Source organism: Haemaphysalis longicornis, unplaced genomic scaffold (assembly GCF_048455015.1).
Source record: "Haemaphysalis longicornis isolate Haplotype H1 unplaced genomic scaffold, Haemaphysalis longicornis Haplotype H1 scaffold_8, whole genome shotgun sequence".
Taxonomy (NCBI): Eukaryota; Metazoa; Arthropoda; class Arachnida; order Ixodida; family Ixodidae; genus Haemaphysalis; species Haemaphysalis longicornis.
The window spans coordinates 53,936,779-53,960,843 of NW_027526445.1; the positions used below are offsets into that span (position 1 = coordinate 53,936,779).

At 47.8% G+C, this 24,065-nt stretch overlaps 1 protein-coding gene across 1 annotated transcript; it reads right to left on the reverse strand.

Annotated features, from left to right (window-relative positions):
- Positions 1–3,629: 3,629 nt before the first annotated feature.
- Positions 3,630–19,866, reverse strand: LOC144148969 (uncharacterized). The gene is made up of 8 exons (XM_077680487.1): positions 19,554–19,866; positions 19,365–19,456; positions 14,952–15,259; positions 12,369–12,427; positions 11,567–11,670; positions 9,093–9,147; positions 4,796–4,974; positions 3,630–4,082 (listed from the first exon to the last, which is right to left on the reverse strand). The coding sequence occupies exons 1-8, from the start codon at positions 19,693–19,695 to the stop codon at positions 4,023–4,025; spliced, it is 999 nt and encodes a 332-aa protein (XP_077536613.1). The 5' UTR covers positions 19,696–19,866; the 3' UTR covers positions 3,630–4,022.
- Between the last annotated feature and the right edge of the window lie 4,199 nt (positions 19,867–24,065).

Below are 24,065 nucleotides of genomic sequence, written 5' to 3' on the forward strand. Positions count from 1 at the left end.
CTTGCAAAAATATCGTGGCTGAACAATGAAAAATCTAATTAACGCAGCAATTTTTGAACAAAGTTTCTCATGATTGCCACGTCCTCGGCAAAGTGCATACCTGCTACGCAAACTATCAGAATAAAGGCACCACTTAGCATCGCAGGTTGCCTGTTTAAATCAAGAACCACGGAGCAGCCATAGAGTTTCGTACAATAACAACTAGAGAGGAATCTGGCGCTGCGATCGTCCGCCGCAATGGGAGTGATGGGTAGTTCTAGATTCGGATTGGCACTCGATGGCTTGTCAAAGTTGCTATGGATTGATTCGTGCAGGCAGTTTCATTTTCGTTTTGGACTTACATGAACGGATTTGCTTGCTTACGTGGGGTGCTGGAAGAAGCGTTCAAAAATACATTTCTCCTTGAACTGCATGTCGTGCGCACTGACGGCGCCCAGAGTGGAATGTTTTACAACCAGAGTTGCGAATTGGGTTTGCACAGTGAGCACGCAAACACAAATGACCGCTCTGTGTGCGTTAAAGTTGCCTGCGAATTAGGAGTTGCAGCGCTGCTCATTCGGCAGAGCAATGTATTTTCGAAGCTGACGACGGTTCCGAATTGCTTGGAACAGCCACACCTCTCGTGCGAACGCCGGCTCCTACGGCGTAGACCAGCAGTACCGGCGGCTGATAGGAACGCAGCTCGATGAATGTCACTAATTCAGGCAAGAATAACTTCTCCAAAGGTAATCGGTTTCTTTTTTTTATGAGCACAAAACTTTTCTTAGTATTACAAGCTACAAGCGCTGAAACTTTTACAAATAGTTTTTAAAGAAGTCAGAGTCCTGCTGTAGTTGGCGGCAAATGGCAAACGTACTCCGCAAACCTCATCGACTCCGCGTTCGCTATTTAAACGTGTCGTTTTATTTCGCACGAAACCTGTTTTTGGCAACTAACTTTTTTGCTTGCCATGTAATTTGTAAACAGCAAACCATGCGAAAAGTTTCGCTGAAAAAAAAAAAAAAAAAAACAATTTGTGCAGCCTCAGGCTCATTTCGATCTTACACAATCCGGTTCCAGAACTACCCATCATTCCCATCGAAGTGTAAGCGCCGTTTCGGGGGTTTGCTTTGACACCAGCGCCAGTTTCCCCTCTAGTTATTATTGTGAGACACTCTATGGGAGCAGCAACTCCAATTTCACTGTATGAACCTGAGCTCTATTGTGCTCTGGTCATAGTGCGCGAGCATTCTGCAGTACGATTTTCCCCATTCCAGCCTCCTACAGTCGTGCTTAACTAAAACTTTGTGAGGATAAAGTGTTCATGTCTACTGCCTTTACCTAAAGCAGGCCCCGAAGAATGTTGCACAGTAGAGACGAATGTGTTTGCATTGCTATCGAACTCCCTAAAAGTGTTTGATTACTTTACCAGCCAGAGTGCAGTTTTTCCGTCAATATTAGAACCATTATCACGTTGTGCTAGCTATGGTATTTTTTAGGGATGGGCGAATATGGATTTTGAGGTTCGAAGCGAATTCGAAGCGAATAGTGATTTGGTCGAATAATTTCGAATCGAATAGTTCGAATAGTACACATTGCAAATCGCAAAGACAAATGAGCAACTTGTGACCTGACTAATGTACACAATTTTTTCTAATAATTAGAACACACGTAGGCACAGCATTGTGCAAAACTATTACCAGTTGAACATTTATTGCAAAATCTTACACACAGCTTTCCTTTGCTGTATTCACAAGTTTTCATGAAGAAATGCCTGTTGCGCCACATGCTCTAGGTGCAGCAGTTTCCGCCGGCTGCTCATTCATAGAGTTCCTGTATATAGCTCCCGCAGGGAGCTAAGAGTTGCGCGACCGACCGCCATCTTTGTTATCCGGATTGCTGCGGGAAAGCCGCCCGTCGCGGGTGAAGGAGCCTCGCCGCCACGCTTCCGACGGCGGCCGACGCGCGGTGGGGGCGCTTCGGTCGGCGGCGCCTCACGCTTCTGCTGCTGCTGTTCCTGGGCGGGGCGTGGTGCCGCCCGCGTCGGCGGCTGCGGCGCAGCCGTAGTGGGAGCTTCTCTGCGCGGCATGGATAACCGGAGTGTCGCAATCACAGCGGCGCGTGGAAAAGGGTCGCGAAACTCTTAGCTCCCTGCGGGAGCTATATACAGGAACTCTACTCATTCACAAGTTTAAGCGCCGCCTAGGAGCTCCGCTAAAAAAAGAAGTATTGTAGCCACTAGTATCCTCGGCCGTAGCCAAGCAAAGCGCAAGTGGCTGGCCGCCATTTTGAATAGGCTCGCTTAGTGCGGCGTACCCATAGGCGTACTGCCGCACTGAGCGAGCCTATTCAAAATGGCGGCATGCCTATTCAAAATGGCGGCTTGTACAAGTCTGCTGGCTTGGTGCCGCTATGTTCGGAGCGGTGTCGTTTCAGTGCCGCCTTTTTTTTTAACCTAAAGTGTGCTGGCGGCCGAGAGCTTCGTCGAACCTCTAGGCAAGGCAGCAACTCGGCAGTGCCGGCACTGATAATAGAAATGTCCGCGTTGGTGGGTCTTGAGTCAAGCCTGGGGTAACTCTCGGAAAGCTTGACCGAAAAGCTTGGCTTTTAGCTGCCTATTCGGGAGCATCGAATAATTCGAAAATATCGAATACCTGCATTCGGATCGAAGCGAATAACGAATAGAGAGCTATTCGATCGAATATTCGACAATACCGAATATTCGCCCATCCCTAGTATTTTTAGCGGGTTGCAGTGAATGCACTGGAGTGGCACACCATTGGCGACAAAAATAAAAAAAAAGGAAAGAAAAAGAAAGCAGGGGGATTTCTTGTGGCAACGGCTATTGTGGTTGGTCCATCGTCTTTACAGCGACAATTGACGAAGCATTTCTTTGTTTGTGAAGTGAGATATCGGCTTTCTAGTCCACTCTTATGTGCTCACTATTTTCCTTGCTTTCTTGCGAAGTGACGAGTATGCTGTCTTCAAGGCTATACTCAGGTGCAACTTTGAACTGCAGTGAGAGTCTCCTCTGCACCTTATCACTGCAGACGGCTGTTCCTCCGCACTGCGGAAAGATTCCATTTATGCAAGTAACGTTTCGAACAAGACGGGAGCCGTTTTCGTGATTTTTCAGACCTAACCCTACTCGGACTTAAGTCACTGCCACGACGACAAACAAACTTACCTAGGGGACAACACGCCTACGATATCGTGCATTAGGCTCCAGAACCTTTCAAAACTGGCACATTGACATCATGGGTACGTCGTTTCGGCAGAGTGGAACTCTGCATTAGGTAGGGCCATTCTTACCCAGGTCATCTTTCGGTTCAGTACTTAATTCTTGCTTAGTTCTTAATTAAGCCTTATGCAGCATCAACAAACAAAAGTTAAACTGCAAAATGAGTTGCCAATGGGTGTGCCAGACGGTGCTAGTTGTCCGCAAGGCGCTGGTTTCAGTTACAGCAGGTGGTTCTAAGTCATTGAAACTACGTGTTCGATGGCCTACGGTGGCGTATGGAAACGGCTAACACAATCTTCCCTTGTTGCACAGATAACAAACTCTTTCTGGTAGTGCATCGACACCTTTATTCGCTGCAGTAAAAACAGTGGGCATCACGTTCACCTAGACGGTGCAAGTGAGGTTTTGTGCAGACTTCCAGGCAGCATCTGTGGTACAGTATTCCATAATTGAGCAACCAAGAAAAATTTTTTTTGCAGCCTTTAGAGACAAAGCTAAGCTAAATTCAAAGCTAAGCATGCTTTCGGGCCAAACTGTTCATTTTCAGAACAGAGCAGAGGATTCAAGCAATTCACACGAGTACAACGGACGACCAGCTTCAACCACAGTAGGAAATGGCTGCTTCCACTGCTCCAGACCGAGTCCTCTCCTCAATGATCTCCCCAAACAGCTGGGCTGACAGCCAGGCAGTGACAGTATACTCTCGGCGTGAAAGGCAGTATGTTCCCCGCCGAGCACACGAGGTGTGATGATGTCCTTCTATGTACACTGAGTTGATGGCTGCTAGGCTAGAGCGTAGTTGTCACTTTGGTTTCGGTGGGGGGGCGGGCGGCCCTTTCCCGACAACCGGTCTCCAGGAGCCCTGCAAGAACACAAAAACCGCTGTTACAGGCGCAGTGCTCGCTGCGTTTAGCGAACAAAGACTTCGTGATTACTAGTGCACATCCCAACGGCAATGAATAAGAAATACTGCCACATTTATTCGACCATAACTAGCAACTCGCTGTAACGTGCCATCTGCAGGGATTCCCACCTCACGGCAAGCCTCCAGGAATAGCGCTGAACGAGCGCTTTTTTTAGTGCAAAAGTGTTGCTTAACTGCCTAGGTAAATTAAAATTCTGGTGTGCTTGGCATGCACACAAAACGGCTCATGGCTCAAGGAATAAAAAACAGGACAGGGAATGCTCAGGTTGACACCAAATTTCCTCTGTATGCTCCTTTACATAAGTTGAGACTCTCAGTTAATTAAATGAAAAATTTCATCTACTAGGTTGGATTGAAACGGTAGGTCTCTGGAATATGCTCTGACTCTAGCAAAGAAAAGGTGGACCTAGTAAATGCGGTGTGACCTTAACACTTGAAAAGTGTGTTGAAAACAAGTACTGAGGCGTACACGAGTAATTTGAGCATGTTAATTACAGTAGTAGCAATTACATTGCCATAAAGTGTCCTGTTTGCTTGGCGATGCAAATACAGTTAGCGTGTTTATTCAAATACAAGGCACGGTTTAATTAAAGCAAAGCTTTCTAGCTCTACCAGCCAACGGTTCTTTTGTGGCGGTCATCGGGACTCACCGCAACCGGGTCATCCCGTCGCAGCATCTGTGCGCGCACGTTCCAGCGCAGCTGCTTGTGGGCCTTCTCTCCCGGTGCCTTGTGCCGGTCCCAGAAGGCCCGGTACTCGTGGTACCGCGCCACCGGGTCACACTTGCCCCCCTTGCTCCAGGCCACCTTGGCTCCCGACGCCCGCAGCACTGCTCGGCCAGCCAGAAACAGCGCGCAATGTACACGCGTCAGACTCCAAAGCAGATTCGTGCAAGTACATATGCCCGACACTGCCTCTCCATCCCCACTCTAGTGAGCGGCACTGTTTTTGTTATTTTCTGCCTGAAAAAACCCAGAGGACAATCACACGAGGTAATGAAACATTCGGCTGAATGCTGCGTTACTTTCGTGCAATACACAGTGTGATGCAGAGTGCCAACACATGTTACCTCCAGAGCTTACGATACCGCCAATGACTTAGCGCTGGCTGAAACATTTCAAATCATGGGTACTACTGTATTTACTTGCATAATGATCGCACTCGCGTAATGATCGCACCCCTGAAGTTTGTCATGCAAATACGCCTTTTTCTTATTTCCGGCACTATGATCGCACCCTGAACTTGCCGCAGCCATATGTCGTATGTGTGCCAAGTCTAGCTGCTGACGGTCGTGCTTACCTACGTTTACTCCTTTTTAAAGCGGACATGGCTACATTATTGCCGCAGACTTGCCGATATTACCGATATCGGCAAGCATGAGGTCATTATTGGTGCAGAATAAACTCTCACTAAATGCACATGATGTACTCACAAGACAAAGAAAAAAACGCGCTCAGCTTGCTGCATCGGCAGCCGTGTCTGTTTTGATGTCCCGCACTGTGCCAGCAGGAGCCACTTATTGTTCGACCTGCTCTGGCCTAGCAGCCACGGCCGCTCGATGGAAACCGTTTCATCGAGCGGCCATGTTGCAGGAAATTCTGGTGCGTTCTGTAATTGATGAAACACTGCATTTTGCGTCACTTCGCAACACGGCTGGTGGTGGTCCATGAAGTTTTTATTATGTTTTTATTTATGTTCATGAGACCTATCGTAAAAGTTCTGACCTGCGACTTAACTTGCGTTTTCTGCGCTGAAACTTTTTTCGCGAAAAATTTACCTTGCATAATGAACGCACCCCTAACATTGCATCATATACAGTTAAACCTCGATGTAACGAACTTCCATGTAACAAAACCCTCGATGTAACGAACCACGGAATTTTTTGTAACTTCAAGTGTATGCACACCATGTATTTTCACCCTCTGTGTAACGAAGTCCCGTTTGCCGGAATTCCAATGTAACGAAGTTTCATGGAGAACGAGGCACGATATTGAAGTTGTAGAAGTAGATTTTGGGAGACGCAAGCGCCAAAATGGGGTCCCAATAAAACGCGAACGGCGACACGGGTCGCCCAATGCCGCGGATGCAGCCAGCCACGGAGTCTTTGATTAAGTCCCTTGCCTACAAACTGCGTGGCGTGCATACACGGCTGGCGCACTGTTTCTGTCGGAGCTTAATCGTCTACGGCTTAATCGGCATCAGCGTGAACTGCACACAGCGTTTTCTCCCTGCAAAAACGCAAAACGCGCCTCGCAAGCCACAGGCGCGCTGACGCAGCCGCGGAGACCACCCACGCGATGCGGGTAGCTCCAGCGACCGCTTCTAACCTCTCGCTGAAACGCAACTCGAGGGGCATGCGAGAAAAAAAGCAGATAACGTGGGCGAAATTTTCATTGTAAAACGTGACACGCGCCGCTTACGAAAGCGCCCATCAAATATCCTCCGCGGTGGTAATACAGTTGAACCCCTTTATAAGAGACACGTACCGGGGAGCAGTTTCTGTCTCTTATATGAGATGTCTCTTATAAGCAGGGAACCATGTTTTTCACTTACTAATCAGACCCTAGTTCAATGTGGGCACCGTATGACTAAAATAAGCTCTAAAGAATGCTACAGCATTTTTCAAATGATTCAATCTAATTTATGTTTGGCCCCCAGAATTTATGAAACAGTTCTGAATCTTTGTTTGCTTCATGACTGTATTTATACTGTTTTTTACAACCGATTCTACAAGCTTTTTTTCCTTTCCTTGTTTATGGAAGATGAATTGTAGATGTTGAGTTCCCAAGCCTAATGAGTAGCCAGAGCGCGCAGCTTCTTCCACTGTGTGCTCAGGCTATTCATTACGCTTGCAGGACTCAAAATCTGCGATGCTTATTGATTGGGAGCTACACAAGTAGGACAGCCCGCATGTGCGGTCGCACTCCATCCAATGGATGGCAGTAAGCTCCAACCACTTCTGTAAGTTGCATTTCCATTGGCAGGGCTTCTCATCATCATTTCATAGCTACCTGAACTACTTTGTGTTTGCTGAAGTTATAATAAATAGCGACTGCAGGCATCTGTCGTCCACCTGTGTTCACAGAATGGAAGCAACTGCAATTAGTGACTGGTGGCACTGCATCTGAAGTTAAAATGTCTGTTACAAGCGAGATTATTGATTAAAGTTCAAGAATGACTTGTCCCTTATAACCAATATTCTACATCCGATGTCTGTTATAAAGGAGGTCAATTTAATGGGAAAGATAGGGCAGCCAACCATGTGGGTGAATAGTGTCTCTTATACCCATTTGTCTCTTACATCCATGTCTCTTATAACGAGGTTCAACTGTAAGCCTAATCGCCTCTGGCGTTGCCGCCGCCGCCGCAAGCCGCCGCTTTGCACTTCGTTCGAGTTCGCTCATGCTTGTTGGGTTTCGTCGTCCCAGCAAGCATTTGTGAATCTTTATGAGCCTTGCACGCACGTTTTTTTTTTTTTTTTTTTTTTTTTTCACACCGGCGTCCGCGATTGCGTGCCGGCGGCGGGAAGTGACTCGCGTTGCGCGCGGCAGTGGGAGGAGCCTGACCAGTTTCGCCAATGGGGAGGCGCGCACCCTATGGCGGGAGCTTCGAAGCGCTCGGGGATGCCGGCTGGCTAGACGATAAGGCCGCCGCGAAGGATTGATGGGCGCTCTCGTAAGCGGCGCGTATGACGTTTTATAGTGAAAATTTCGCCCACTTTATCTGCCCTTTTTTCTCGCATACCCCTCTCGTTTGCCCCTTGAGTTGCGTTTCAGCGAGCGGTTAGAATCGGTCACTGGAGCTACCCGCATCGCGCGGGTGGTCTCCGCGGCTGCGTCAGCGCGCCTGTGGCTTGCGCGGCGCGTTTTTGCGGGAAGAAAACGCTCCATGCGGATCACGCTGATGCCCGCGTAGACTATTAAGCACCGATAGAAACACAAACAGTGCGCCGGCCGTGTATGCGCGCCATGTTTTCTTTTTCAGGAAATGCTTCACGGGATGAACTTTTCATTATAACCGCGAATTTCAATGTAGCGAAATTTCAATGTAACGAAGTAAATTACGAATTTTACCGACTTCGTTACATCGAGGTTTAACTGTACTTGGATAAAAAAGTGCAATCATTTTGCGAGTAAATACGGTATTGCACCCAACAGCTCAGTGGGACGATCTTGTTGGACCACACCCTGCTACACACACACCACAGGTAGCACGAAACAGGCTGCCTGAAATCGCCACACAAGCAGCGATTCAGTGACTTGTTCTTTCCCTCGGTGTAATTTGCAGTCGCTCGCTAGACTACAGCTCTGTACAGGGTGGCATGGTGTGGCTTTAGACAGGCCACGTGAACAACGTCTGTGTGGGGCTGCGCAGGAGAAGATGCACGATCCCTTGAAATGGCGGTAATCACAAAATTTCTTCTGGTGGGCCTGAGAGAATAGGAGACGTGTTTGAGCGATACGACAGACAAGATCGACTAAGGAAACCTGTGGCAGGTGGGATCAGTGGATTTAACGGGTTCCTCACCAAATGGCACGTACAAGGGACAGTTACAGGCTTTGTGTCATATCACGCGAAGGTGGCAAGCGGCAGAGCAGCATCCCAGTCGCAGTGGCCGGCAGAGAAGATGCCCTTTGAAAGCACGCAGATTAGCGGGCAGTACAGCACTACGGTAAGCCCATTCATAGGATAGGCAATTACGGCTTGGCCTTTCAAGTCTGGCCTGAACAGGCCCTATAACAACCGGCTCTCTTGTGAACACAAGTAGTGGCTGGCGTGGCGGCTAAAGGCGACAAACTTATGCCAACCAGGTGCACGAAAAGAACTTCCGATCGCTGTCCTGTGTACAGTCGGGTGCTTTTGGCAGGCCGTTCCTTGCAATGTTGCGGTGTGGCCATTTGCGCAGTGTGAAAGTGGCAGCCGTACTTTGAAAGGATTTCAACTCACGCGAAAGCATGGAAGTCCTTTCTGGAATGACGACATCCTTCTGGATGGGTACGCCCTACAAGACAGAAGAAGACACACAAAAGGAAGTTCACATCACTCCACAAAAACAGCCTTGTCGAGCACATCAAACCGCTTCGAAGGGAAGCAACAATTCAAACTAGCTTGTACACACAGTTTGTTCACTAGAAAAGCAGAGACATGATGAATAAATTAAAACAAGAAAGCATGCTCAGTCAGTGGCTGAGAGTCTACCTTCTGCCAGGCCAGCCACAGCAGTCACTCTGCATCTGGCAGTTTCTTGCAAACATCAAGAAACTTGCACCAACTTTCAGCTTAGAAAAAACTTTGGGGTTTCGCGTGCTGCCCAACACTGCATGCACAGTTGATAAGAGTACGGAATTCAAACACTTCAACTGCGCAGTGTTTCCCAGCCGATAATGAAATTTTCCAGGCTCACCCTAAATTCAAGCTGAAAAAGTAGTCAGCGAGCAGAAATTTCGTACCATGCGCATAAATTCGTCCCCGATATCTATTATCCAACCCGGTATCCAAACCATTACTAGACTTTGCGTGTGCACGCGTAAAGTGGTAGGGGCGTGCAAATACTCGAATATTTGAATACGAATCAAATAATGCCTCCGCGAATAATTCGATTCGCAAGCACAAAACATACTCCGCACTCTTTCCTTGCCCATGCCTGTTCCTGCCGGTTGAGGCGGCCTGCGAACAAAGCACTAAACGTATTCCGCACTCCACTGCTCTTCCTTCGTGGTATTACTGTTCAGCTGTGTTCAAACCTTTTCTTGTGCTCCTGGTGCGTGGCGTGTGATGGGCCAGTACATGAGCCACACGCCTGGTTTTAAACTGAAGGTGGTGGAGCATGCCTTGATGCACGTGGAAACTGTGCGACTGGCGGCAATTCAGTGTTGGCCCACTGCGTGTACGCTACGGGCGAAAACGACGTTTTTTGGCAGTGAACAGCGATCGCTGAGTGTTTCATGGGCTCAAAGAAGGGAAGTTTCCCGGTGTCAAGAAAGACATTTCGGGGTGCCTTGATGGCACGGAAGACGGTGCGCTGTGGGCCAACAACAAATGTGATTCCGCAAGCGAACTCAGCGAGGAGGACAGCCCCATGGGGAGTAGGGGGCCACTAGCATGTTAGGAATAAAAAAAAAAATTTGATCACATAATTAGCTGCATGTTTTTACGCAAATGGTAAAGCTCTGACAGCGCTTCTCTTAGCAACCTTCCTGTATGAAATTTAAACTTTTAAGAATCTGTTGCAATTTTTTCCCGCATAATGGATGTTCCCCCCATATTCATGCCCTGAATTTCCTGGAGAAAAAAGTTGGTTCATTACGCGAGTGAATACGGTATGTGACGCCACCACTCCTGCAGCTGTTCACCGGTTGCACAGGGTACAACAAGAGAACGGCTGTACAATGCATGGTAATGCAAATATCCGAAAAACACTTCACGGTGCACCCGTTAGTAAAATGGTAAACCGAGCAGCTTTCATTGCATTAATTACCTCAAAAGCATGATAAGTTGAGATTTTAAAACAATCGTATGTTGGTATTCCCGCTTATTTGGAACGCACCTCGTCTAGCGCATGTTTCACAAAGGTGTTACACCTCTTGATACCATTTTTCACAAATGGAGGGCAAGGAAAGAGTGCATGAATTTTATTAAATCCAAAATAATAAATGCAGTTTCCGTTTTCTAACAGAAAATTGTACTCAGATGACGTGTTTATGGAACCCGTCAGCTTCATCCGCTTCCTGCCACATTTCTCTTGCTGCTTACGCTCGCCTGTCATCCATCAGCTCATTGCACTTGACGTAACACAGGGTGGCCATCAAGCAGCAAAAGCCAGCAGGTGCGAAGGCGGCACAAAACTGCAGGTAAGGAACCTCAGTTATGCTAGTTAACCTAAACTGGCAGCGCCTCTTGTGATGCGGCAAGTGGCCTGCCATCAAAACACGTGTGACGCTTTAAAAGCCATTTTCGGTTGACACTGCAATTAAAATAAAACTGCCAAAGTAAGGTTTTTCCTTGCATAGGAAAATGTGTTTGTTGTGGAGCTGACACGATTAAAGGTTTAAAAATCAGTACGCTTTTCTCGAGCCTTTCAGAATGCCTGCTCAGCAATCCCAAGTGCACGAAAAAAGGCACAGAACACCCTCAAGGCACCTCCAAGCACAACTAGGGAGAGCAAACGTGCATTCCCTTTGCTCATTTGTGCTTGTCTGTTTGATTTCTCACACATGGCACAAATATTTTTTCAGCTAGCTCGAAACATTCATGTAATTCAGATTCTACCGTATTCGCATGCCAAACCACATTAGTATCTACCATGAAATCAATTCTCCTTCATTCGGCACACACTTGCAGCAAAACAGTCTTCACAGTAAGATTTCAGATCGGACATTGTAGAACTGTTATGGCATGTCGTTTCATCGATTGAACCGTACCGGAAGCGGAGGAGGCAGCGTGGCCGACTTGGACTTTTGCCGAAGACTGTAGTCCGGCCTGGTTGAGTTCTCCTTGAAGCTCTCGAAAGCACCGACAGTGCCATCTTGTGGGAGGGGGAGATGCAAAATGTAAAGGGACATTTTAACCACTGTAGTGGTCACATGCCACTTGTCATCCCGGCAACACTGACCGGATCAAATGCGATACACTGGACTGGTACTGAAAACGGCCCTCATGAAGACTTCCACCCTAGTCCGTAGGGCAAAAGGTAGTGAAGTTAAATCAGTTATGACGTGTTGGTGCCTTGCTGTTCATGATACATGCGTGTAGGAATAAAAGACAAAAAAAAAAACTTCAATAAACGAATTGAACAAAAAGACATTGATGGACGACAAGTCAGTTGTACATAGTGCTGACTCATTGATCAGGCTTACAATGATTGATGTGAAATTGTTAGTTTTTTTTTTTCCTTCTTGCGTCACAGCTAACACAAGATTACAGACCAAGTCTCAAAAGGTCACTCTGTTGACTGCTTTGTTGATGCTTGTGTATTCGTATTCTTTGAGCTCATTGTGGAGCACAAGTTCGCTCCAGTAAACTTTGCTCCTCAAAGAAACCAGAGCCCTCCTTGGATGAGTGACAGTACAATACACCCTGGCCTCCAGAAATCCTGCGAGCCTCTATCCACGAAATATGCTGTTTTAGTGAACAGAAAAAGACCCCCCCCCCCCCCTTCCATGCTGATGAACACCTGCAAAAGATTGCCCAAAACTGAAACGGAGATTGAAAGGTGCTACACACCATGCGAGTCGCCGCTGAGGGTTGATCGCTCAGAGATGTAGGCGTTCCCGTCAGCACACCTGCGTTCGAGTGGCATGCGCAGGGAGAAGGAGAGGTGCACGAGAAGGTGTCAAACAGAACGCGTAAGAAGACGGCTCCTGACGTAGTTCAACAGACATAGACAGCTGACTTAAGGTACACCCTCACTTGCGGCGCCGCGCGTGCAATAACACCGTCACTTTTTGAAGACCGTACTACTGGTAGCGCGCGCACGCAAAAGCGGCGGCGGCAGTTGAGAGAACCAGTCCTAAGCCCTCTCCGACAGGGGAGCAGGGGAGAAACGGGTCTGCGTGCTCCGCGTCAGCAAGCTTCCCGGGGAGAGCACTGACCTCGCAGCACACGTGAACTGGGCGCTGATTGGCTCGTTGAGTTTGGCGCAAAGCGTCTTGCCGCAAAAATGGATCGCAGAGCCATCCTTGCGCGGCAGAGGAATCTTGCCGCGAAAGGGCGTTTTGCGGCGCGCGCTTTTGCGCGCGCGCGGCGCTGCAAGTGAAGACGTACCTATATACAATCAGCATCCCAAGTAAGGACACTTCACCCTGAAGTGCCAAAAAAATAACATCTCCTCAACAGCACTTCTCCAAAAAACAAACAGCAAGACCACTCAAACAACCAATGTAAATGTTGCTGCAATTTTTTCTGTTTGCCCGGGGAGATATTCAATAGCCAAGTCAATACATATTGTGCTTTTGTGTTCTGTGCCCAATCACTTATCGCTTTTTTCTAGTGACTTTTCTTTTTCAAGTTTTTTAGAGTTTTACACACCTAATACCCCTGTCACACGAGCACTTTCAATCGCGATTGAAGTGAATCGCGATTAAGTTTTCGAGCGCGCTCGATGCACTGCCGCTGCTACATGGCACGTTGCAATCCCGATCGAGAAGTTGCACCGGTTGCACTCGTGTACGCCAGATGGCGCTAACAATGTACTTGCAGCTGGCGTCTAGTAACCTGGTGACGTCGTAGGTATACGTAACTATGTAAATGTTACCACACGCTCATTTGGGTCAAGTTATTTTGTGGCATTAGTTGAAGTTGTCACCTTCTGTGCCATTACTGAGCGGGGACGAGAATATCACCGCTTTCGTTCGATTGCGCTTGGAAGCCTCGACCGCGCTTGAGAAACCAGGATTGAGTTCGAGCGGGATCGACTCAATCGTGATTGAAAGTGCCCGTGTGACGGGTATAAGCTACACCTGAGCTGTGAGGCATGCTGTAGAAGAGGGCTCCGGATTAATTTTGATGCCCTGGAGCTTTTTACGAAAAGCTGAAACTCTCGACAGGCAGGCATTTTCATTTTTCACCCCCGTTAGAGAAACAGCCACCGCAGCTGAGATTGACCCACATTCTTGGGCTCACCAGAACAACAGCTTAGGCACGGAGCCACCACGGTGGGTCACTAGAGAGCTTTGCACAGTGGCTTCATATTTCAGCTAGATGACAAGATACAGTAATCTCTCGTTAACTCGAAGTAGTAAAAACCGGGACAAATTTCGAGATAAGCGGTACTTCGAGTTAAGCAAAACGCCGAAAACGTTTGCCCAGGTCACTGTAAAAGAGAAGCCAGTGCTGCCAGGAAAAGCTCCACTGCACGAGAGAGCTACCGTAGTAAAGGCACAAGAATTCGCAGGGAAAAAAAATTCCTTGATTAACGCGACTCTTCTCTCCAACGTCGGAGATTTGCACTGCTTTGGGCGGGACATCTTGGTCGATATTCGGAAGTGTCCGTTGCACAGACCCCTCACTACTCAGCAAACCTGAACTCAAGATGCATCGCGCGCAGATCGCGGGGAAAACAAAGAATACCAGCTCGCACATGCAAGGGCTAGGTTGCGAACTGACGGGCGCACGCTGCACACGCCGCCCCCACCGCGCATAAGTCGCGCGCAGGTGCGCACGCGTGATCACTCCCACAGTTGCTTGACAAGGCGGATAGGAAATGGCTGCGTCCGCGGGAATTTCAAATTCGCCCTTCGTGACCGCATTCGGCATTATAGTAAGAGCTAAGCGTTCGCACGGAGCCCTCGTTTCCTGTTGGGAGTGGACTTTGCCTTCTGTCCTCCCGGTCAAGATTTCGAGATATCCGCTGTCTCCTCCGAAAAACGTTTCGAGATAAGAGGAGGCAAATACGTAGCACCTATGGGAGGTTAATGCACGGCGAAAAAAAGTTTCGACTTAACCGGGATTTCGAGATATGCGAGTTCGAGTTAACGAGGGTTTACTGTACTTCCAACTTCCTGCTGTTGCTTTTGGAGCGCGCAAAGCCGCTTAGTTATTCTGTTGGTTTGAACATTGTGTTGCTCAGCGTACTGTAATTCTTGGTAAAAACTGGGAAAAAGCAGCGCGCTATTTCTGCCTCAAAACTGGAGCACGAGCTTGCGAATTATTCGCAACACACATCACTGAGATGGCAGCAAATACTGGGCGGAAGCTAAAGCCATACTCTTGTGTTGCTTGCGGTACCAAACAAACAAACGTCTCATCAACAAGACCTTAGAGCGATTGAGCACATACGTGGCTAACCAACTGCCATCGACTACTCACCTCAAAATTTTCCGGTGCAGTATCCGAGGGGCGGAATCGTCGGTAGACTGGTTGCCGGTCGTCTCACGGTCAGAACACGAGGAACTGGCCGGCGTGGAATAGCACAACGAACTCAGCTCAAATTTCACACGATTCCGAGGCGCCGTTTTTCTGGGGGGCTGCTCTGGTGCGCTCGCTTTGTTTGGCTGTCTGGTGCTGCTGCTCAGGCTTTCGTTGTAAGGTGTGGAGTAGCATGAAGAATAGGTGGCGTCTTGGAGCTTGGAGGACGAATCCATGTGGTCACTGCCGCTGAAGCCTCCAGTTTGAGCCTGTAAGTATGTGACAATGACTGAGTGGTGGGCTACACAAACAAATATTGGTCGTGTATGTGCTCACTCCGCTGCGAACGTCGTCGAAAGACGACAGCCTTCCGACGCCCCTGCCACGTAAATTCCCCCCCTCTATCCCCTGTCCACCTTTCACCCTCTTCCCCCCTTCTTGCTCCGCCAACGATAAACGCGGTGGAGGTTTGCTTAGGTCAATTCAATTTTCCCGCATTCTACTGCTTGCGTGCCGTCAATTGAAAGCTTTCGTTATTGTTCAACTTCTTGGAATGCTGCCACGAGCTCTGGGCTCAGGTGCAAGTGCCTGCATTTCTGGATCAAGATATTGTTTTCACCGCGTAATGTTTTAACTTTCCATCGCAAATGCCAAACACACATTTATTTTCCATTGAAAGAACACTCAGAGTACCAGCTGTGCATTGCCTCAAATGTGCCTCCTAACATTTTCCTTTCGCTCCCGTTTTCCTTCTGATGTTGGCGAGTACGAGGTGTGGTAGCAGATTTAGTGGTTTTGAAAGGTTTTCCCCGTTTAATTAAACTTCTCGAGTGAGAAATCTTCTACATTTTGGTCGGGCGGCTGAACTGAGGCGCAGACACACAGGCAGACAGACCAACATTTTCAGGTTTAAGTACCCCAAGAAAAACAACCATCTTTAATAACCCTATGGCCTTTTGTGCCTCGGATTAAATGTAGGTAATGCAGCGTCACTTCTGTGACAGAGTTAGGGAAATTTCTAGGCTAGCTTTTTCCCTGCTTCGCGCAAAAACACTGAATACTTTTGTCAAGAATTTTTACATCTTTTGGGCTGCGCGAACATGCCTGCCAGCAAATGATTCTTATCTACACAAGTAAAAAAATCAATTACAAGTGGGCGTGTAATGTGTTAAAGCTGCACTTGGCCTATGAGGCGTTCTCAAGATTCATTTTGGCCTACTGGGGATCTTTAATAAAAAAGGACAACAGTGCACTCAAGCCAGTTCGCATGCACCGCACAGCATGGGAGGGTGACATCTCGAACACATGGGCATTTTTGCTTTTCGCCTGCACCAGAGAAGCTGCCGGCACGGCCGGGAATCGAACCCGCGTCCTTGGCCTCAGCGGCACACCACCTTAGCCACTGTGGCTACGTCTACACACGTAGAATGTGTTCGACAAATAATCCGGACAACTGTTATACATGCAAGTCCACATTGTGCATGGTTTTCAGCAATCTCATGTAACAGAAAAAGAAGACACCAGAAGTTCAGAATTCTTCAGCAGGTGAAAGCAGAGGAAACCATTATGCATTCTCTCTGTGTATTTTTCCGAGTTGAAAAAGAGAAAAATATGCCGTGCTAAAAAGACAAGAAAAACAAAAAACAAGAGATACCTGTCACTTCATGTTTTCATGTGGACTTCATGTTTTATTGCCGCACGTTTTTTTCTTTCAGTATGAACCAGCTAGCTCAGCAACAAGTTCTGCTTGTTTAGTTTGCTTTTGACGACACAAATATTTGTCACTACACCGACAGATTCACATCATCAAGATTCTACTGAAACATGAAAGACTGTCGCATATCCATATCGCACACTTTTAATACCAATATTAACGAAAGCAGCAACCATACAGTCCCAAAATACGTAGAACTGATTAATGCCCACTTCAAATGCTGCATAGAGGATGTAGAGACTGAGCCCATCAACGTACAGTCGATCCCGGATATGTCGAACTCCAAGGGGATCGCAAATAAGTTCAATGTATCGATAATTCAATATATAAAACATTTGCTTTCACATAGTATTTTTAAGGGGATTTTGGACTGTTCAATATATGCAATTATTCGATATATCCAGGATCTACTGTATACCTTATGGCCTTTAAATGCAGACCCTTGAAGAGACACTTTTTGCCTGTCAGTGACTACGGCTTATGGCATCACGCCCAAGCCAGAGGCAGCCATGATGGCAACTTCAGATTAGATTGAGTCCCTGAAATGCCATCTTGAACATCTGGAACACATTCCCAACGTAGCAAAAAAACACATCCACACGTTACACCAGCTGGGCACGCAGCCCCTTGGCCAATTACCACTGTTCCAGAATGTCAGGTAACTTTAGAAAAAACCACCTCAGAAGTCTTTTTTTTTTTTTGTGGCTCCCAAGCAAGCACATCTTCAAAAACTGGTCAGCTGCACTGTTTTGTGAGCATTCACAGACAGTGCAGCTGCTACTTCCCCAAGGTCCTTCCGGAATTCAGCGATGTGCATATTAAGCCACACAATTCAAGGTGCAGCACAGAACAGCAGCTGCAAAAGATTCGATGAACTGCCTAACTACAAAAATACTACACTGGTGATGGCAAAGGTTTGACAAGTGTTTCAAGAACCAAAAGTACGAAAGAGAGAATGCATTTTCTCAGCTTTGTTCTGAGGGTATGCATTCAAGCAGCATAGGCTCCCTTATCCTCCACTAAACATCGATGTCACTACACAACCACTGGAAGCTGCTTAAACATGCCTCTCTGACAGATACACTGAGGCTCTTTTGATTTACGGTCTCGGACTCACCAAGGAGTCCCAGAGGAACAGTCCGGCACTCAATTTTCCCACACCTCCCAACGGCTTCAGGGAATCCTAGGACTGTTTGCGGACTATTCGCGGCAAGTGTGATGCTGTAAATCGATGAGCCCCACTGCCAGTGCACACCACAAGCTATGTCGTAATCACCGTCTGGCCAACAAAGGCGGTGGAAAGACGGCCGACTGAAAGCCCTGTGAGGTGTTAATTACACTCGAATACAACGTACGGAAAGATGTTGAGCACAAATTTTTGTCTTAAAAGGGCCACAAAGACAAAATACAAATTTGGCTCATTAAATACTGAAAAAACAACGAAACGCCCGTGCACTGTGACTCAGTGGCTGAGGAGTAGTGCTGTTGAGCCCAAGCATGTGGGCTGGATTCTGGTTCCAGGCGGGCGCTTTTTCCGATAGAGGCGAAAAGCAACCCCCCCCCTCCCCTTTGTGTGTTCAACATTTCGGAGCACGTTAAAGATCCACAGCTGGTCAAAACTGATCTGAAGTCTCATCACCATGCACACCTCATTACCAGCGTAGTTTCTGTGCTTTAACCCCGTAGTCAGTCAATAACAGTAACACCCATTTTATCGAAACTTCAAAATGAATAACAAAGGAACCATACAACGCACTCCTTCCCAGTCGCTGGTGCATTCTTCATATCACATCTTGTCTGTGCGATTAATGACCGCCAACTAAAGCCACCACCAAGAAGGACAGCTGGGTGATCGTAGTGGGGTGTCTCTCGGGGTTTCGTCATATCAATTGAATGCTATTCTGCAATTTGCACAATGATAACTGCATTTTTTTCTGTGCTAAGACGCCACTGTAGCAAAAATTTCAAAGTTTTGCAACATTTCTTCCATTTTCTCGGTTAAAAAAACATCTCTTCTGGCTAGAATGCAGCCCAGTGAGCTACCAAAGGCCAACAATTTTTTTGTAAAATTTATATTGAAAGAAGTTGTCTGTTGACTTCACAGCCCCTCTATACGAAAAAACAACCTCAAGGGCTTGATTTATAAACAGAACCCATCAGCAGTAGCTTCTACCGAGCGCAATAAATACAGTTCGCAGCTGCCTCTGAAAATTGTTACGAGGCCAACGCGTAAATAAAACTGGCCTCCACAAGTGGTACCATTCGTTCAGTGCTGGCCCCGTCCTCTTCTCTCTCGTCCCGTAGCTTGAAACCATGTAGTTACGAAAAGATGACATCCTTGCGAAGTGTCGCGATGACCAGGCCAGCGTTTGGAGCGAGACAGTTTTCAATCTTCCTTTGTGTAAATCCCGCTTTTTATTACACTCCTATTACAAGGCTGGCGTCTCGTAAGCACCGCCAAATCTCCCCGTACGCCGCAAACCAATTCGCAACTCACGGTGAAAGCCAGAGTCACCGGTATTGATGATAACAGATGCTCGGACGAAACTTCAGCGATGACTGCAGGTACGTCGCCGGCTTTTGGCTGGCGTTAAGTGGAGCTTTGGCGATGCTTACGAGGCGTAAAGCTATTACGGTGAAAGTTACTGACGTTGTCTTACGTTGGCCTGATGATCATGGCTGACGAGAGGCGTCGATGTGTTGTTCACAGCGATCCTCTTGTTGACTTCATCGCGTACGCGCCTCTCCAAATCTGAAGCAAACAAAGGAAGGCGATCAAACGCAACCAGTGACGACTGACAAGAGCACAAGTCGGGAAAAATGATGGGAACACGGGTGCCGAGTCGTACCGCGCTTGAACTGTTGCACCACCGCGTACGGAGGTTCGCCGTAGCCCTGCCTTCGCAGTTCGTCCCGGACTTCGTCGTCCGAGATGTGGACCGTGTTCTTGGGCGCCGCGGCCTGTTCGCGAAGACGAGAGCGCGCAGACATTTTGTCTGACCGTCGTATTACCTCCGGCAGCCTGTAATGGCACAACAGATGTTCGCACCAGGCATTTTTAGTGCGAAATGCGTACGTTTGAAAAGCCAGCGAGAGCTTGTCCAAAAGCTTAGCGACAAGCGTCCATTTTTAAATATTGCGCTCCTTGTTGCCAGCTTGCTTAGAGAAAACGACCAAGCGGAAGTTATTGTTAGTTTGCTTCTACAAAAAAACTGTAGGCTCAGAAACTACCAAATAGATTTATTTTGATCATTATTGTTAAATTACAATTTAAAGATAGACTTTTTATTTAAAAAATGTCTTATTCAGACATCTTGGAGCAGCTTCACAAACCTGCCCTTCAGGGGAGGAATTAACCGACTGTTTCGGCGGGTGAGGATGAGCGCTAGGCGGATGTGACGTCACGTTTGTTCCCAGCGCCAGCGCTCTCGCGCGGTATGTTTACATTTTTCCGAGTGCTGCCTACACGGCGTGCGCGCCGTAGAGATTCAAGTAGCCGCGTCTGTGGCCGCGTCGCCGCGTTGGACTTTAGCTGTCAACGCAAGTGTGAATGGTTGTCGCCCTGTCAATCGTCGTTCAACAGCTCCAGCGTCTTCTGGCTCTACGGCTTTGCAATCAGCCGTGGGCGTTGAACTGTCCACCATCGGCCGACTCAGGTGAGCGCTCCTTTTTGGCGGGTTTGCAATCAGTTCGCATATCACCCACTGAAAAGCTCAATTGATTTCTGCTCGCTGCAGTTATCGTTTACGAAATTCTTAACGGCGCATTCTCACCGTCTTGCGTTATTGTCACTGTTTATGCTGCTCTGTTCGCGTCTGTCGGCGATCGCGAGCTGTTGACGGTTTGTTGCACGGCGCGGGAACGCATGCAAACCCGTCTCGCCCATGGCGTTTCTTTGTCTCTTCTTTAATGCGGCCTCATTAAAATCACTTGTTATCCTCGACGCTTTTTCTAGACAACGTGCCTTGTGCTAACCGTGTTGTAACGAAAATGAACTTGCAGTACGATCTATTGGTGAAGTTAGGAGCGTGACAGGACGCTGTTGGCAAGGTTTTCGTGTGTGCGTGTGGTTCGTGAGGGCGTTGCAACACACTTCTTTAGCTTGTTGCCCTCGTTACTGCATCCAGCACTTTTGCTTGCCAGGAGTGCCTGCCAAGGGATGCTTACTTCGTTATGTGTTTTCATCTTTAATAGTGAGGCCAGTCGGCGTTCAATAACCGATGGAAATTCAGCGGGAACGACCCGGATAACGCAGGGCGGGCAAGAGCACTGCTGTGTGGTCTTCTCTGTCGTTTGACCTTTTTTTACTCATCCTAGACTGTTTATTTACTGCTGCCTCAATGGTGTTTCATTCCTCATGTTCCGTTTCTTTCTCTTGCAGCATCTCTTGACTGCAGTCACGGTGCCCCTAGCCTGCCTGCAGCACTCCTCCTGCCATTCCAGTGGGAACTGATGTTCGCAGGCTACTTGTCACAACCTAACGGGTTCCCGCACTTGCCTGGCTTGTAATTGATGGTATACTTTAGATCCATCATCGCGTTCTCACTCTGTGCGTACATTTAAAGCGAGGGTTTACACTAACGTGGCAGTAGATAGCCATGAAGACAGCAGCGCGTGTACTGGGAATGCCAGTGAAAACAAAATCAAACGATTTACGGATCTATGCCAGCTTGACCGTTACAAGTCTTTCAGCGAGTATTAAAGCAATGAACAGCTGGGGATATCTCGTGTGCAGAATTGTGTTCTTCCTTCTATTTGTTATCTATTTGCTGGTATAAATTTAAGAATTGATAGTATGAGTAAGGTAGACAGAGAACAAAGTGATTGTGTTGCTCTTGGAAATACTTCACACGAAATAAAACTGCTTCCTGCGAGTTCGCACTGCTTAGTGCGGTAAAAAAGGTTCTGTATAACAAATAATTGATGCACCCAAACCCATCTGTGATGAACATACGTTGTGCATGGATTATTTAAGGGCAAGTTATTAACTCTGGCAAAGCAAGAAAGTGACCTCTTTGTTGTGCAGAAAACTAGTTTAGTAGTAATTTTGGCTTTTGTCTGGACAGTGTCAACAGGAATAGTAGCCTTGGCGCACAACTTTGTGGACACTTTCCTGTCACCTTCCTTCAATGCCAATACAGCGGCGGTGAAGACGCCTCGGCAATCGAAATCGCATGATGTCAGGCAGTTACTGCTTAATCATTCATTCTACCATGAGGAGCATCCTCTACAAGCCGTGAGGCCTTGCTCTGTTTTCTGCTGGGGCTCTTTTCGTTGCCAAGTGCCACGATCTTTTTGGGTAAAGCTCCTCAAAACAAAGTGGTCTTGTCCCTGTTGGAATTGTCATGTTGATCATACTTTTCACCCACAGCTTTCCAGTTCATTCCACTTGTCTAACCACCATGTTCGTATAGGGAAATCTGGTGTCGAGCAGCTTGCATTTCAAAGGGAATAGATGCAGTAACTACATCAAGCACTAGCTGATTCTGTTGCTTAGTGCACTTTTCTGTGAGCTGTCCAAAGCACCACGAGGGAAAGCAGTGCTGGTCTTATGTGGTGTACTACTTGGGAGCTGCAAAATTACAATGCACCTTTTGATAATCATGGTTTAGGTTTATGGCGCAAGGCCGACATGGGCAAAGAGCACCAAACACCAAGTTATTTGGTGAGGAGGGAAACCGAATAAAATCAGTTAATGACTATGAGCACGGCTGGTGTAAAGGGCCAGGGTGAAGAACATGAGTGGTTAAAAGATAAATAAGGTGGCTGGTGTATAGGACCAGGGGTAAAACTATGGGTGGTACGAGATGAGTTGTAAGAAATGAACTTCTGATAGGAACTTAAAGGTGTGCTGAACAGAAAACATGGCATCGTCTCCTAAGAAGTATGACGGGTGTGGTGGAATATGTCTCGTGTGTAGTTGTGGGAAGTGTTTGCGTCATGTAATGTCGAGTGCTTTACATTGTATGAGGATGCGGATCACGGATAGGGCCTCTCCGCACCTGCTGCACAGAGATCTGTGAGATCCAGTGAGCAGGTGCGAGTGCGTTGCATGTGTGTGCCCTATCCGTAATCTAGCTAAGGCGACTGCAGTGTATCTATTCGTGTGTCGGTGGTGTATGGTCCTAAGTGTGGTTTTATTACGTGTAACTTGTTTTCTGTTTGTTCGCTCCAGTGTGTTTGCCATGTTTTGCGATGTTGTTGTCTGATGTGTGGTTTCACGTTGGTGTCGGGTAATGTGGTTATGTCTACTGTATTCAAGAGTGTAGCAGCAGCAGCCATTCGATCTGCTGCTTCATTCCCGGCTATACCACAGTGGCCAGGGACCCAGCAAAGGACGAGTTCAATGTTGTGGACATACACAGACATAATACCCTTGATGATAAGATTTACAACGTGATTTTTTGAAGACTTTGTTGACGACAATGCCCGCACAACACTGAGGGAATCTGTATAGATGATGGATTGTGGGATGTGGCTTTGAAGTATATGATTAACAACAAGAAGTAGACTGTTTCATGCGCGGCATGCGCGCTGAAATAGAGCGACCACACCCTTGGTTTGCAAGTGGGAAAACTGTTTATTAGCCGCTACCGCGCGCGCTCGTCTCCCCCGCCCGCCAGGAGGGGCAGATCGCCGCGCTGTGTCTGGTGGAGGTACATCCTTTCTCTTTAGGTCACGTAGTCTGTGAAGCGTGCCGGTGCCCTGCGTGTCCTCGTGGTTCTTCGAGGAAGTGGGTTGGCTTCTTGTGGTGCATGGTGTGGTGAAACCTGCGGCTGGTCAGTCACCACACACGGGTCCTTCGGTGGGCGATGCACCATAGGTGAGACTGGTGCCGCTGGACTGCCTGGTGCTGCGTCTGGTGCAGGGTGCGGACTCGCTGGTGTACGTCCTGTAGGTGGCAGAGTTGTTGGTGGGGCTTCGTAGCCCTCGTTCGCTGTGAAGGCACATGGCTCGAAGGGTTTGGAAGTCTTCATGAGATGCTGGCGGTTCCTTCGGTAGCGCTGACCTTCTTCGGTGTAGACGATGTATGACCGAGGGCCAATGCAGCGCTCAACTCTGGCCTTAGGGTCCCATACTTTGTCGTTTCATATTCTTACAATGTCTCCTTGGGCGAGTGGTGTGAGGGACTGACCCTTGCCGAGGCTTTGTGTGTGCTTCTTGACCAACTGTGCTGGATTTGCTGAGAAGTCGGGGAGCCTTCCCCTGAGGGACCGTCCCATGAGGAGTTGGCTAGGGGAGCGTCCATCCACCAGGGGCGACACTTGGTAATTTAGGCGAGCCACTTAAAAGTCCTCGTCAGCGTGCTCCATTTTTTTCAGCAAGCGTTTCACGACTTGAACACCTTTTTCCGCTAGCCC